General features: G+C 29.1%; 2 protein-coding genes across 2 annotated transcripts in view; one reads left to right on the forward strand and one right to left on the reverse strand.

The window, feature by feature from the left end:
• LOC106684549 (leucine-rich repeat-containing protein 23) overlaps positions 1-16,089 on the reverse strand; it is a gene marked incomplete at its 3' end in the record, with an annotated part of 133,802 nt that overhangs the window by 103,794 nt on the left and 13,919 nt on the right.
• On the forward strand, positions 6,838-14,814 carry LOC106684548 (aryl hydrocarbon receptor nuclear translocator homolog). Its single transcript, XM_014426692.3, has 3 exons — positions 6,838-6,909; positions 7,963-8,140; positions 9,984-14,814. The coding sequence occupies exons 2-3, from the start codon at positions 8,118-8,120 to the stop codon at positions 11,758-11,760; spliced, it is 1,800 nt and encodes a 599-aa protein (XP_014282178.1). The 5' UTR covers positions 6,838-6,909; positions 7,963-8,117; the 3' UTR covers positions 11,761-14,814.

Consider the following 16,089-nt stretch of genomic DNA (forward strand, 5'->3'; position numbering starts at 1 on the left):
TTAAATAATTTATTTTCATTATTTAAAATTATTCAGTAATTATGATATTTATGATATGATATATGATATTTATACAATGAGGTTTATTCTAGCTTTTTAATCCTCACCCACAAAACTACAATACATTAATGTATACTTGTGAAGTCTGGGGAGTAGCATCCTTCACAAAACAAAAAAAATTACAATAATTTCAAAATAAGGCCTAAGAATTGCAATACATTCCCCTTGGTTTATTAGAAATATTCAATTACATCACAAACTGCAACTTGATTCAATAGGGTAAATTCATCAAGAAATGTTATACAAAATTTCATTCCAAATTACCAGTAGTTAATGGTGCAACAGTTTATAATATAGGAAATACAACTTTCTCTCAAAGACAGAAACCCAGACTATTGCAAGACATTCTGCAATAAACACTGTATTTATTTATTTTTATTATTTAAAATTATTAAAAAAATATAATATTATAACTAGTTAGAGGTGCATTTTGTACCAGACTAAGCCCCCACATTATATAAAGTTAAAAGAATATCAAATTGTTATAATAGCTATGTAAGGCTCACTAGATCGATCTAGTAATAATGAAATGTAAAAAAAAAAAGACATTTTAAGTTTAAGAAAAATAGGAGAAATGGTAACATACGTGGTTTTGGTAATTAATTAGAAATTGGAAAATTAAACAAAAAACAGCTTATCATCACAAACACATTCTACTATTCATGGCTTTTCATTTCTCTAGTTCACTATTACTAAACGTTGTTTACTGTTTCAAATACTGAACATTCATAATCATAGGACACATATACAATTATGAACATATGACTGAATGCATCAAAAGGGAGCATTGCCGATGATAATTTGATAATCAAATAACATTGAATATGTATTTTTATATTCTGTAGTGACAAACCAATCAATAACTAAATATTAATTATGAAATATGATTGTACAACCGTTAATCATTGTAAATTATCGTTAAAAAAGAAAGAAGTTGGTAAAAACTAAAGCTTATAAAATATATCACAAGACATTTTAAAAAAGGAAATAATATGTACATAGTTTTCTTAGTCTATAAGATCAATAGGAATCACTAGTGGATCCAGCAGGGGCACGTACTCCTCGACCCCTCTCTCTGAACATTGAAAAAAATTATTTTTTTTTAAAACTTTTGGGAACCATGAACAGAAATAATTATTTTAAAAAAATTAATAGCACTTAATTCTGATTGCTAATTGTTGATTTTAAAAGATGATGTTTAATTTAATGTTTTAAATTTTCTAGGGGGTTATTAAGAAATAGACTATCATATACTTAGGTGTATATGAATACTGAATACTACCACTATGGCTTTAAAACAACTAAAGTTTCCTTTTGTATTTCTCTGTTATTTATAAATTATCTGGGCTGCAATCAGTCACAGGTAATCCAAATTTGTGGTTCAGTGCAGTACTACTCTTATCTGTCAAATAAACCAAAAAAGTCTCAAAACATCAGACTGACCAACGATAACGACATCGGCAAAGGTAAAGGACTAAAACTAAGCAACAGAGAATGTGAGGAGTCTACTAAAACCAAGAACTGCAAAGGAATTAGAAAAATGAACAGGTAAGGAGATAAGATGGAGAGAAAAAGAATTAACCAAGCAGAAGGAATACACTATAATAAACAGTGATAACAGATGAAATAATCTGGAAATGAGATCTACAAAAAAAAAAATACTACCTAAAACTGTAAAATTTCTCAATAAAATGGTAAAACAATTTATTTAATTATATAATCAGACAAATCTAACAAGCTTGAATGAATAAATTGGGTTATCAGACCATTCAAGATTTCTGAAGTTTGATAGTATTAAATAAGTAAATAGTTTTTTTACTCTACTGATCAATAGAAATTCCAGCTTCTTATTTTTTACATTTGTGATCAAATACTTTTTTCCTGTTACATTATTTTATCGCACATAGTTTTGAACTAATTTATATTTTTAATTTATTCCTATTGTGCTCACAATGGTTGATTGTGCACTGATAAACGAGGAAAACTTGACAAAGGAAATGTATAGTATTAAATAATACATGCAATAAATTATTTATTGAATAACAAAGCTCTGCTTTCCTATAAATTTATTAAATGTATTTGACAAATAATAAAGTAAGTTACATATCTTTTTTGTCACTTCTGGAATTTTGTTATAGAGTATTATCAAATCTAAAAGTGAATAATTTAACTTCAAAATTCAAATATCAGATCAAAGAAAAGAAATATTAACTTTTCAGTATCAGAAAAATTTATAATAGCCAAAAAAATTTTCTTATTTTTTACTTTTGTGATCAAATACTTTTTTCCTGTTACATTATTTTATCGCTCATAGTTTTGAACTAATTTATATTTTTAATTTATTCCTATTGTGCTCACAATGGTTGATTGTGCACTGATAAACGAGGAAAACTTGGCAAAGGAAATGTATAGTATTAAATAAAATATGCAATAAATTATTTAGTGAATAATAAAGCTCTGCTTTCCTATTAATTTATTAAATGTATTTGACAAATAATAAAGTAAGTTACATAATTGAATAAATGTTTTATATTAAGCACTAGCTGTGCCCAATAATTTTCACTTGCATTAAATATGAATTATAGATGTTAGTTTTTTTATACTTAATGAGTATGTGATGACTAAGTTTACTCTATGTTTCAAACGAGACCATTCACACCAACCTATGCATTCCGACTGTAACGTACCACATTCATATGACTTACAAACGGTTTTACGACACACTACATGAACAATTCAATAAATTTATACGAAAGATGACAACACCTGGCTGAAGGCTGAAGAGGAGTTGGATGCGGGACCTCCTAGTGTAATATAATAATTTACTTAACGTCAGAAGGATGCACCACTGGGTGCTATCCTCCTCATGCCATGCCTGGATAGAATATCTCATTTGCTGGTTGTAAAGTACATTTACAGGTGCAAATAAAAAAAAATGAAAGATTAAAAAAAAAAAAAGTTTATCTGACTAAATTATAACATCCCAAATTTATGAGAAAAACAAATTGATTAATTATTAAAAAACTGAATCCACAGAGAGAATTTTTAGTTTGATGGCTTTAAAATGGTAAGTTAAATTATTTAAAGAAAAGTTAATGATATTTTTAGTTCTTTCATCCTATAGTATAAATTTAAACATATTTTCTCCACAACCAGATCTAGAAAAGGCAACATGCAGTTGTCTGAGAGCCAACACAGTCTTCTCTAAAATTAGACTCCAAAATGCTTAAAAATGTTTGTCTCAGCGCTTTATTTATTAGTATTTTAACAGCAAACGATTCATTAAAGTAAAACAATTCTTTTAAATTTCTTACTTTTCCAGATTGATTGTTTATGGTCACTGCTCCATAGTTATGGTTTGTAGTATGATCTTACAAAACCTATAAACCTTCCTCAATAAACGGTCTATCGAACAAAAATATAATTTTTTTTTTATCGGTAGTACCTAAAATTAGCATGTTCAGACAAACTCTTCAGCTTTAGAATATAATAATAAAATTTAATAATGATAAAGGTCACAAAAACTACATACCCTAGGGTTACCTCCTTTAGGAAGCCGCCCCTAGGATGGGGGAGCAGGTTAGTAGGCTTAGAGGAGGCAGCTCCTCCACCTGATTAGGAGGGCGAGGGCTGATAACCTTCACCTCTGAAACCTCTACATCCTGAGACCTCAACGAGATAACGCAGGACTGCCTCATGTTAACCGACATGGAAAACGTCAAATGGACTTTCGATTAGCCTTTAAGACCATTTTAACTTTATACAGACCTGGAAGACTTTATATCTTCCTAAATGGACTGGACAAGTATAGACATTGGAAGGCAGCAGCCCAAAACCGAGCCAAATGGCGGAGGCTCATAGAAGAGGCCAGGACCCATCGCTGGGTTGTAACACCTACTGATAGATAATAATAATAATATTGATTTTTCTGAACTCTGCCTTAAGCAAATTGATTCCTTTGTATATCATTCCAATAAAGAGAAATAGTTCATCCATTAAAACTCCATAATTCAAGAACTAACAAGGTTTCTAAAAGAAATATTGCCACAACTTATTATTTATTCCAAGTCTGAAGAATATTCAGATTATTTTACTAAATAAAAATAGCATTAGAGTATTATATAATGTTGAAAAAATAAAGTGCTAGAAATTAGACAGCTAAAACAAAACAAATATAAAAATTTATTTCATCTTCTTCAATTTTATAGAAAGAAAATTTAAATCAATATTGAAAAATTTTGGACACTAAAACCAGTACAAAATAGAATTCAGGATTAGTTTTCATACATTGGATAATATGCAGTAAGTCAGAGCTACTATTATTTAACATGGGAAGGATGTTATTAATAAGTTTATAAAAAGAAGATGATCCGGGTGTGGTCTCAGATAGAAATTAAACTATTTATTGTGAGTCAAAGTTCGCTGGGCTTCATCAGGGCTAAGCAAGATACAAACAACTAAAATAATAGAACAAAGTAAAAGAATAAATAACATGAAATAAAAGTAAACCAATGTATTGCTAAAAGTGATTTAAAATATATGAAAGTTTATAATAATAAACTTGTTAAAGGGCGCTTGTTACTAAGCCCTACAACCTTACTCGCCCATCTCATACGCCGAAATGCTATAACTTGAATTATATTTACCGGGTGTAGGTCCCTTAATTCAGCGTTGAATGTTTTATATTCTCCCACTAATTCATCCGTTTTTGGCCCGAATATTTTGTGTAATACTTATATGAAAGTTTATACAAAATAAAATTAACAAATTAAATTCATGATGTTCATGAGCTTATATAAAATGAAAAGTTCATTTTTATATAAACTTTCACATACCTTAAATCATATTTAGCGATACCTTAGTTTACTTTTATTTCAGGTTATCTATTCTTTTATGTTCTCTGATTCACTTTGGAGCTAGTAGTAGAGTAGTATAGAGTATAGTAGTATATTAGTATAGAGAAGTAGTATTTTTATATAAACTTTCACATACTTTAAATCATTTTTAGCCATACCTTAGTTTAATTTATTTCATGTCATCTATTCATTTATGTTCTCCAATTCACTTTAGGCTTAATAATAGAGTAGTAGATAGTAGTATAGTATAGTAGTATAGAGAAATAGTATTTTTATATAAACTTTCACATACTTTAAATCATTTTTAGCCATACCTTAGTTTAATTTATTTCATGTCATCCATTCTTTTATGTTCTCCAATTCACTTTAGGCTTAATAATAGAGTAGTAGAGTAGTATATAGTAGTATAGTAGTATAGAGAAGTAGTATTTTTATATAAACTGTAAATCATTTTTACCCATACCTTAGTTTACTTTTATTTCATGTTAGCTATTCTTTTATGTTCTCCGATTCACTTAGGAGTTAGTAGCACAATGTATAGAATATAGAGTACAGTAGTATAGTGGTGTAGCATAGATGAGGATAGTATAGTAGTATTTTTATACAAACTGTAAATCATTTTTAGCCATACCTTAGTTCACTTATATTTCATGTTATCTATTCTTTTATGTTCTCCGATTCACCTCGGAGTTAGTAGTACAGTAGTATAGAATATAGAGTATAGTATAGTAGAGTTTAGTGGTATAGTATAGTAGTATAGAGTAATAGTATTTTTATACAAACTGTAAATCATTTTTAGCCATACCTTAAGTTTACTTTTATTTCATGATATCTATTCTCTTATATTCTCTGATTCTCTTTGGAATTAGAAGTAGAGTAGTATACAGTATAGAATATAGTATTGTAGTATAATATAGTATAGTATAATATAGTATAGAGTAGTAGTATTTTTATAAAAACTTTCACAAACTGTAAATCATTTTTAGCCATACCTTAGTTCACTTTTATTTCATGTTATTTATTAATTTGTTGTTGATATTGGATTTTTTGAATTACTATTAATTCTCAATCACTTTTTTGCTGTAAACATTAAACATTATGTTTGCCGTTTTTCCTTTATTTTTAATAAACAACTTTTCTATCCACATAGAAAAGCTGAAATTTCATTAAAGACAAACAAAATTATTGAAAATAACATTTACTACAACTTCTATTCTCATCATATTTGAGATTAAATTAACACTTTTATTGACAATTACATTAATGTGCGAAATCCTTATTAACTTGAACGTAAAGTTGCCTTCAAGAGGCGTGGCCTAATCCCCCCCATAGCGTCATTTAGCTTAGAAGAGTATGGCACCTCCTGCCCTAAATATGGAATTACAGCCTATTAGGGACCACATAGTTAGTTATCTGGACTAATGAGACTTCAAAACTTTTATTACTGGGAACCTCGTATTCAATTTTTTTCACGATCACTATATTCTATAGAATGTTAAATAAAACTAAATATATATATTGGAAGATTATTGATTGACCGTGTATAGATGAATGGAATATGGTTCGGGTGCGGTAAAAAAAAACTCAAATAGTAGATAATTATACTATTTTATTGAGCCGACGTTTCGCCCCACGTTGTTTTTGACTGCCGTCAAAACAGCCCTGACGAAGCCCTGCAACGTGGGGCGAAACGTTGGCTCAATAAAATAGTATAATTATTTACTATTTGAGTTTTTTTTTTTACCGCACCCGGATCATATTCCATTCAACTTAAAAATATATATATTTATGACAGTATTAGCCTCATTTCATCCTGGCTGTGAGCTAAAACTTTCAGTTGAAATATAATAGACATGAATTATTCAGAGCAAGTTGCCCGAACTTCTTAATAGCTAACAATTGATTTAGCAATTGACGTAATGATTCTTATGACGTTATTTACTTCAGACTACGCCCAATTTAACATAGAGTCGAACGTTCTTCGATAATTTAGGTAAGACATTTACACGAACAATTACCTTATTGGTTCTTTTTATTTTTTACTATTTTTTTAAAAAATATTTAGCACGATAGATCGTAATGAGAATAGTAATTTATCCGTTAAAGTTATTTTGTAGTCAAATTTAATATGAAAATTTTACAATATTAAAATGCTATATCTAAAACTAGGAGTCACAGATCACAATTTAATACTAATATCAAATTGTGATATGTTACTTTTTTATGTGAAATTTGTATATATATAATGTATTGTATTATATATTTGTATTCTGTGACCATATATAAAAATAAAGAGGTTAGAAAATAAAACACAATTTAATACCAATATTAAACCTTTAAAAATACTGTTTTCCTAAATATTCTTTCAAAAAACATATGAAATCATCTCTAAATAATTCGGTAAAGTCAAAAACTTCAATTTATAATAACTGTCTGTAATTTGAAAAAAAATAAAAATTTTATCTATAAACAAGGCCTTACCCTTCACCTACGAAAATTATATGTTTGAAAAAAAATTAATTTTTTTTTCACTTCTGGGGGGCTGCCCCCTCTGGGTACGCCCATGTCTATAAATATGCCAAAACATTTATTTACCACAAAAACTTGAAAATTTTGTACTTACGAACATTTTTTTTCTTTTAAATTTACACGTTTTTTTTAATAAGATACCAATAATGGTATTGTAAAAGAAACATTTTTTACTTCACTAACCGAATTAGAAGTAAAAGCCTTATGTTAATTAAAAAATTGACATAACTAGTTAAATTATTCATTGAGAAATCGGTAAATAATTACTCCTACAATAGAATTAAATGATTCCATTATATACATTAAGTGTAAAGATGAACGGAAACTAACAATGTAAATGTTTTGAAAACAAATGCCTTCCTAGAATAAATGGTGACCCGATACTTCAACTCAAACGGGATTAATAAAACACTTATTTCAAAGCTACAATAATAATGGATAAAATAAAATTGTATAAACAAAGAAAAAAATGACATAAAACAATCGTTAAATCCATTCAAATTTCTTTTTTTTCAAGTTTGTTTATGACATGCACCAAGGGAAGGTTATCCTGCAAATGGACAACAGATCAACAACAAAGCTACAACAATCTGGAAACTTGTCATTTTAGAAGTTTTGTGTGCGTTGCGACTTTATAACTGATTTCTTCGACTTTATGAGAATTATTATAGAATGGCTGATGTTTATATGATAAGGTATTTTTATCCAATTTACTAATTAGAATCAATTATATATTTGTCAATTTATTGAAAATTACAGTGAAAGTTTTCTTGTTTACTTGTTTTGAAGGACAAAATATCCCTTGAGACATTCCTTTAAATAGGTTTGTTATAATTGTATACCGAGTATGCATTATACTATAACTGGTTGTTGATCGGCATTCCTATTATTTAACATTTACATTTAGCTTTGTATTTGATTCCGTCTAACTCAAAGTATGTATTTTATAAATTAATGTATAACAGAATTATAATTATTTTGTTGCATTTATTCATAATTGCGTAGTTTTGAATTGGTAATCGTTGTTCTGCTTCAATTATATCACAATTCCTCCATATTAACATTCTAAATGTTTAGCAGTTCACTATTTAAAATTATACTAAGAAAAAACTTTGATTATTGTTTTAAATTAATGATAAGTCAAGAATCATAATAATTATATAGGAATTTTTTATATCCTTATTTTCAATTTTTTTTTATTAATTGATTGCTACATAGAAAGTTAACACCCTTAAAGAAGCTTTTATTCAGTTAAATTTTTATAGTTTGATATGAAGATAGATGGGCGTGACCATTCAATGTCATGAAATTTGTTCTATGTTAAAACTATTTGTAGTTGTTTGAGTAACAATATGTCTATATTGTGTATGCCAGTTTACAATTTCCAAGGCTACAAGATGGTTTTCAAATAATATAAATATTGTTTAAAAATAATTCAATGTCATTTTATATAGATCACCCAAAAGTTATGATTTTTTTTTTTTAAATGTAGACCATATTTTTATTGTTAGTCCGTATATTTTGTCTTAGCATTACCTTCCATAGTTTTTTGTTTTGGCTACCAATAATTGCGGGACTATAAAACTTAAAATTTTAAACGATAGATGATATAGTCAGTCTTAAAATGTACTACCATTTATTGTGTAGATGAATACTGATACTGTAACCGATATTACTAATAATTAATTAATTAATCTGTAGATAATAGTTAATTTTAATTAATTATAGTTCATCAAACTGTTCGAGAAATTGTGACCAAACATTGTGAAAGTTAAAATATACAAGTAAATTATTCATGGTCTTTAAAAAATAATATAACTTGAAAAGAATGTATAAAGTTTTTACTATTACTTACTTATCTCTTTAGTAATGGAAAAATTTAGAATCAGATTTTTCCACAGAAACACTCATTACGTAACTTGTTATATCTTAAAGTTAGGTATATGCATGGGATGTTGCAGCAACTTTTTCACCAAAATCGATTAAACAGTTTTTTACCTTTTTCTCAAAAACAGCTCTTATAAATTTTGATTGAACTCATTATATCCATGTATAGTCTCATATCAATCTTATCTTAATTAAAAAAATTTTGAAAGTGCTTTTATTAGAAGTAACATTAATCTTGTTAATTGAAGGAATCAATGTTATCAATTAATCAAATGTTTATTTGAAGTAGTCAACCATATTTAATTATTAATAGTAACAAAAAAAGTTAACATAAACTATGGAAGAATTTGATGGTTAACTAGAAGAGAAATATTTTTCTAGGTTGAAAGCTTTCTAGAAATTACAGATGTAAAATTTACTGTAAAAAAGTCAAAGATTCCATAAAATTTCATAACTAACCTACATAGTTGTTGAAAATAATAGAGAATGACAAAAAAATAAATATTTTCAAGTTTTTATGATTATTATGATAACAGTCACTTTTTAATTTAATGTATAATCATGAAGATTTGTAATTAGGTTGGAGAGTTGTATGTTTTTTCATTTTATCCCAAGTAACTAACTGGTAATATTTTTATTTTTTTTTTTTAGATCTAACGACGAAGACCCTAGCGGAAACAAATATTCTAGGATGGATGACGATAATATGCAAGATAAAGAACGGTTTGCAAGCCGAGAAAATCATTGTGAAATCGAGCGCCGCAGAAGAAATAAAATGACAGCTTACATTACAGAATTATCTGACATGGTACCTACATGTAGTGCCCTTGCGAGAAAACCTGATAAGCTGACTATTCTTCGAATGGCAGTTGCCCACATGAAAGCACTCAGAGGCACAGGAAACACCAGTTCCGATGGGACTTACAAACCCTCCTTCCTTACGGATCAGGAATTAAAACATCTTATTTTAGAGGCTGCAGATGGCTTCTTATTCGTTGTGTCTTGTGATACTGGTCGTATCATATATGTCTCTGACTCAGTTACTCCGGTTCTCAATCATTCTCAAAGTGATTGGTATGGTTCCAATATTTTTGAACATCTTCATCCAGAAGATATTGGTAAAGTTAGAGAACAACTATCAACGCAAGAACCACAGAACTCAGGTCGAATACTAGACCTGAAAACTGGAACTGTTAAGAAAGAAGGACATCAGTCTTCATTACGTTTATGCATGGGATCAAGAAGGGGGTTCATTTGTCGCCTAAAAATTGGGAATGTTGGTCCAGAAAGTCTGGCTGCTGGCCATCTTAACCGATTAAAACAAAGGAATTCTCTAGGTCCCTCTAGGGATGGTAATAATTACGCTGTTGTTCATTGTACAGGGTATATTAAGAATTGGCCACCTACAAGTCATTTTGAAGCTCATCCCTTGTCTGCTGTTCAAATGGAGAGAGGCATGGAAGAAGATTCTTCTCATTGTTGTCTTGTTGCTATTGGTAGACTGCAAGTTACTTCTACTCCTAATACAAGTGACCTTAGTGGATCCAGTAGTAATGCTGAATTCATTTCACGGCATGCAGTCGAGGGTAAGTTCACCTTCGTGGATCAAAGAGTCATGGCTATTTTAGGCTACACGCCACCTGAACTGTTGGGGAAATCTTGTTTTGATTTCATCCATACTGAAGATCAAACACACATGAAAGAATCTTTTGAGCAAGTGGTAAAATTAAAAGGACAAGTGATGTCGGTAATGTTTCGATTTCAAATGAAGAATAGAGAGTGGATCTGGCTTCGTACTGCAGCTTTTGCTTTTCTCAATCCTTACACTGATGAGGTTGAGTACATAGTATGTACCAATACCCCTGCTAAATCTCAAAGTACAACTGAGCCTGAAGCCACTGAAACGATCAATTACCAACCGGTCGTTGATCACAACATGCAAAGGTATCCTCATATTCCTCAGCATATGCACACTGGAGATGCGAGAACTGGACAAGTTTACGGCTATGAAACAACACAGTCACCAATCAGTTATGTTTCTCCAGGCCAACAAGGAATACCTAGAATGACAAAATCTGCAAGTCCATCTGCGGCTCAGTCTGCCTGGACCCTCTGTCAGCCAGGAAGTGAAGGATATCAGTACAGTGAGGTGAGTCCATCGCGGTCTCCATCAGGATCTACGTATACACAGTTAGGCGGAAGGGCTGCTACACAGGCACCTTATCATAATGCTCAGAACAACACTGCATTATGGGGAGCCTGGCAAGGTCAATCACAGATGGAAGACCAGAGTTCAAATTCCGGTAGCCACAACGTAAGCAACAATAATCAAACGAGTCAACCTCATGAGCTGTCGGATATGATGATGCACATTCTCGATCAAGGAGGAGCAACAACATTCGGGGATCTTAATATGTTTAATGAGTAACAATTTATTTTTTGTTGTAGATATATCTAAGATGTTTTTAAAATCTTATTAATTCATGTTGAATATTTTATGTTAGCAAAAAAAATATTTGGTTTATTTTGTAATCGATTGTTATTAAGTTTAAAATATCAAAGGGTACATTAAAAATCTTTATTTAGTTTGGGCATTACATTATTTATAAATATATTCGATCAAAATCTCTAGGTTTAGTTATTTTATTTCATTATATAGTATTTGCGTCTCAGCTGATATTATTTTTTTAATGAAAATTTGTTTGTTTTATTTGCTGTCTTTTAATTTTATTGATAATTTTTTTAAGAAATAAAAAAAAATATATGACATTTTTAGCAGTTTAAACAACAGTACGTTTTATATTTCTAGCTTAAATACATTATAAGAACTGATGAAAGAATAATTTTTTATACTGAAAGTTTTATTGTCATAATCTCACTCAAGTGGTTACAACACCTTAAAAATAAATAAATTATCATAAACTTATACTCAGTTTCAAAGAAATTAAAAAATGATACAAATTTACTTTAACTTATGAAAATTACCACAAAACCTACTGATTAAAATAAAATTATATTTCATTATTTAATCTACAGCTGAAGATAAAAAAAAAATATTCTGTACTTATTTAATTTTTGTTAAGAAATCGAAAATCCTTGCTGCTTCTCATTTTGTTTATTTCACCTTGCGGAAAAATTTTGGACAACCTGCCAACTATCTAATCCATATACAAATTATTATATTAGAAGAAGTTAGATACTATATCAATATCATTGAGTTTAGATTATATATTAATAACAATTATTGTAAATAAACATAATATTGACCTCTTCCCTTTATGTTTAATTTGGAGTTTACCGCATTATTATTATTTTTAGTAATATATATAGATTTTATGTGTTTTGGGATTTTACTATCCTATACTTAAAATTTCTACTTTATCAAAACAAAATGAATATCTAACCATGAATGTGAATGATAGTAACAAGTAGGGGGTGGAATTAGGCTAAACTCTTTCAAATAAATAAATGAGCACAGTCCAATATGCAAGAGTGACATGTAAATGAAAGTCTACAAAAATATACGTATAATTAAAAATTGAAGCAATTTATATAAATAATATATTTTGTTAAATATAATTATCCAACATCTATTTCAAGACTTAAGATATGACAAAATTTAATAATCAAAACAAATCCCTTACAAGGAGGAGTAATTAAATTAATTTCATAAAAATATAAAAAAAAAAATAAAATAAAATAAATGGCTTTACTAAATTCACACATTGGTTGTTATCAATATACAATATGTTAATATAATTTTTAATGTTGTAAATCTAAAAGATTGATAATATCTAACTTCTTCAAATATAATAATTTGTAGATAGGACTGAATATTGAACGAGTTGTCTAAAACGTCCAGAAAATGAAATAAAGTAAGGGCTTTGTCCTTGAAAAAAATTAATAAGAAAATTATGTAAAAGAAAAACTTATAAGATTTTGCTTACTGTGGCACTTTTATAAGATATTTGCCTTTCTATAACATTTCTAAGGCCTCTTATTTTATTATTATATAGATGGGGGAGGATATCATTTATTTTGAATTAGGTAGCATAAGCAGTGAAAAGTTGCTTACAAGAAATTTATTTCAGTTGTATGTTGGTTCATAGAAATCTAAGTACCAATCATTAAAGGAAAATGGATTTTTATCATTTTGAACAATGCTTTCCCACTTGCAGAACCCAGCCACCCACTAAACTAGAAATTAAAGCAACCGTGAATCACCCCTATTTTGGGCTTAAGGCAAAGAGGGAAAAGGTCTGATGATTAGGTTGCTCTAAGGCACCCCGTGGCAATAAAGGTTCTCATTGAGCACTAGTTGGGAACCACTGATTTAGAAGGAACAGATAGTGCCATTTTTTGACTCCTTTTTCAACTGAACAGAAGTTTCTGGAGGTAAATATGTTTGTCCGACATTGACAATGGCAAATTATTTTGATGTAAAAATACTTTTTTCCAAACGTTGTTGATGATAAATTTGATACAGGGTAAAAACTTGAATCTACAAATTTTAATAACTAAGGCTAAGCAACCCAAAAGTTTGATGCTGATACCGCTAATTATTCTCTACATACATCTGTCCAGTGTCTTATCTCAATCAATCCTACTTTATTGTAAACCTCTGTCCGAGATGTACTTTATCTATTGAATGCTTATTCTTGTCAATTTCATCAATGAATTTGGATGATTGTAAGCTGTTATATTATATAATTTTTTATTGTGGATAGAAATTATATATCATAAAGTTCTTACGTATTCAAGTATATGGAATCTAGAACAGATATGTATTCTCATTTGGTCCAGTTAACAATATCATATTTTCATTTAACAGTAATAATTAATCCATATTAGCCATCTCGTAATAAATATATAGTAAATAGCTACTTATGAAATCATGCTTATTGATTTAATCAGATATCACCAATCTTTGCCTATATCCATCCAGGGATGCCTGTCCAAACCTAAATCTACCAGATCATTCTTGATCAATCCTCCCATCAACGCTTCAGTCTACCTCTCTGACATTTACCCATCGGTTCAGTGTTTATTAACATTTTAGGGTTCCGCTCGTTACTAAGCCCTACAACTTTATACCTCATCTTATATGCCACCATGCTATAACCTGAATTATATTATCCAGGTGCAGTGCCCTCAATTCTATAGCCGTCCGTAGCTCAGGTGGTTTAGGCGCAGGTCTTGGCAACCTGAGTTCTGCGGGTGGCAAATCCGACCTGGGGGAGACTCTTTTCATTTCGGGGCGATCCTACGTAATAAAAGACTTGACTCCCCACCATAGTTAGAACAGGTTGGTGTAGATTACTCTTCCCCCTGATTGATTTTTATTAATCTGCAGTATAAATAATTCTGCAACTCCTATTAAACTGAATAAACATTTTTTTGTTTGGTAAAAAAATACATTCATATTACTTCATTCAATAATAAACTCCAATTAGGTAACATTCCACTATTCTTAACTAATACTTTATTTCTATTATTCAACCAAACAATTATAACAGAACTGAATCATTATGATTTGTATCTGATTTAATTTTATTTTTTACATTAAATAATGATTAAGATTACTACCAATGGTACTGGGTTTTGAATTTTTTTTTTTTACATCCACCATAAGAAATCTGAGTGCTTTATTTCATTTTAAGGGTAAACTAAATGTTCAATAAACTCAAAAGTTTTGTGAAGATTGATCAATTTTTGGTACCTGCGTTATTATTCTCAAATGTAATGATTTGGGATAGTCTTAATATTTTTCAAAGTTATAAAATAGAATTCAAAACTTTGGTATGAAAATATATTTAAATTAGTATGTTTCAGGCCAAAGATAAGTGGCAATATCTCTTTTTAATATAATTTATGTAAATATATTTATATATATTATATAATATCACCATAGTATTACTATTGTACCATTTTAATTAAGGTACATTGTATACATATCAGTGTTTTTATTTATATTAAAGGCCTATCGCAAGATGTAAAATTAAAAACAGTAACCAAGATTATAACTAAAGTATTTTATTTATGTATCATTTGTTATTTATTCCAAATATGAATAAAGTATTATAATTATAAATTGTAGTTTGTTTTTATTTACCACTGAAGATGAATAAAAATTTTTTTTTAAAAATGTACAAGATTACAATAGAATTTAAATTAGATATTGGAATCTTCATTACTTCCTAGGCTACTTGCATTGGAGAAAGTATGTTATTTGTTTGAAAAAGCAGTTTCAATATCTCAATTTATAAATTTAAGAGTGACATGAATTATAAAAAAACAAAATTATTAAACATTCTGTTGAACCCCTATTTCCATAAGACTCCTTATTTTCATTAATATCTAAACCATGTTTACTATCCATTTTTTCTGAAAAATCTCAAATCTTGTTTTTAAGTAAATATCTACTTAAGAAAAAAGTTGGAATCCTCACACAAGACTGAAAAGACAGGAAACTGCACGCAGATTCTGACTATTACAGCACTTACTAGACAAACAGTCTAAACTTCCAACTTATTACAAAAGACTGATCTACATGACAATAATAAGGCCCATCTGGACATACGGAGTTGAGCTTTGGAGCTCTACTAAACCTTCGAATTCCTCTCGTATCCAATCTTTACAATCCAAAATCCTCAATGCTCCTTATTTTGTTACTAAAAAAACCATCCATAAAGACCTAAATGTTCCTTATGTAACCGATCTAGCCCGAACCCGATATTATTCCTTCCATAATAAACTC

Source organism: Halyomorpha halys, unplaced genomic scaffold, assembly GCF_000696795.3.
Source record: "Halyomorpha halys isolate HHAL.00 unplaced genomic scaffold, Hhal_1.1 Scaffold590.1, whole genome shotgun sequence".
Lineage (NCBI taxonomy): Eukaryota > Metazoa > Arthropoda > Insecta > Hemiptera > Pentatomidae > Halyomorpha > Halyomorpha halys.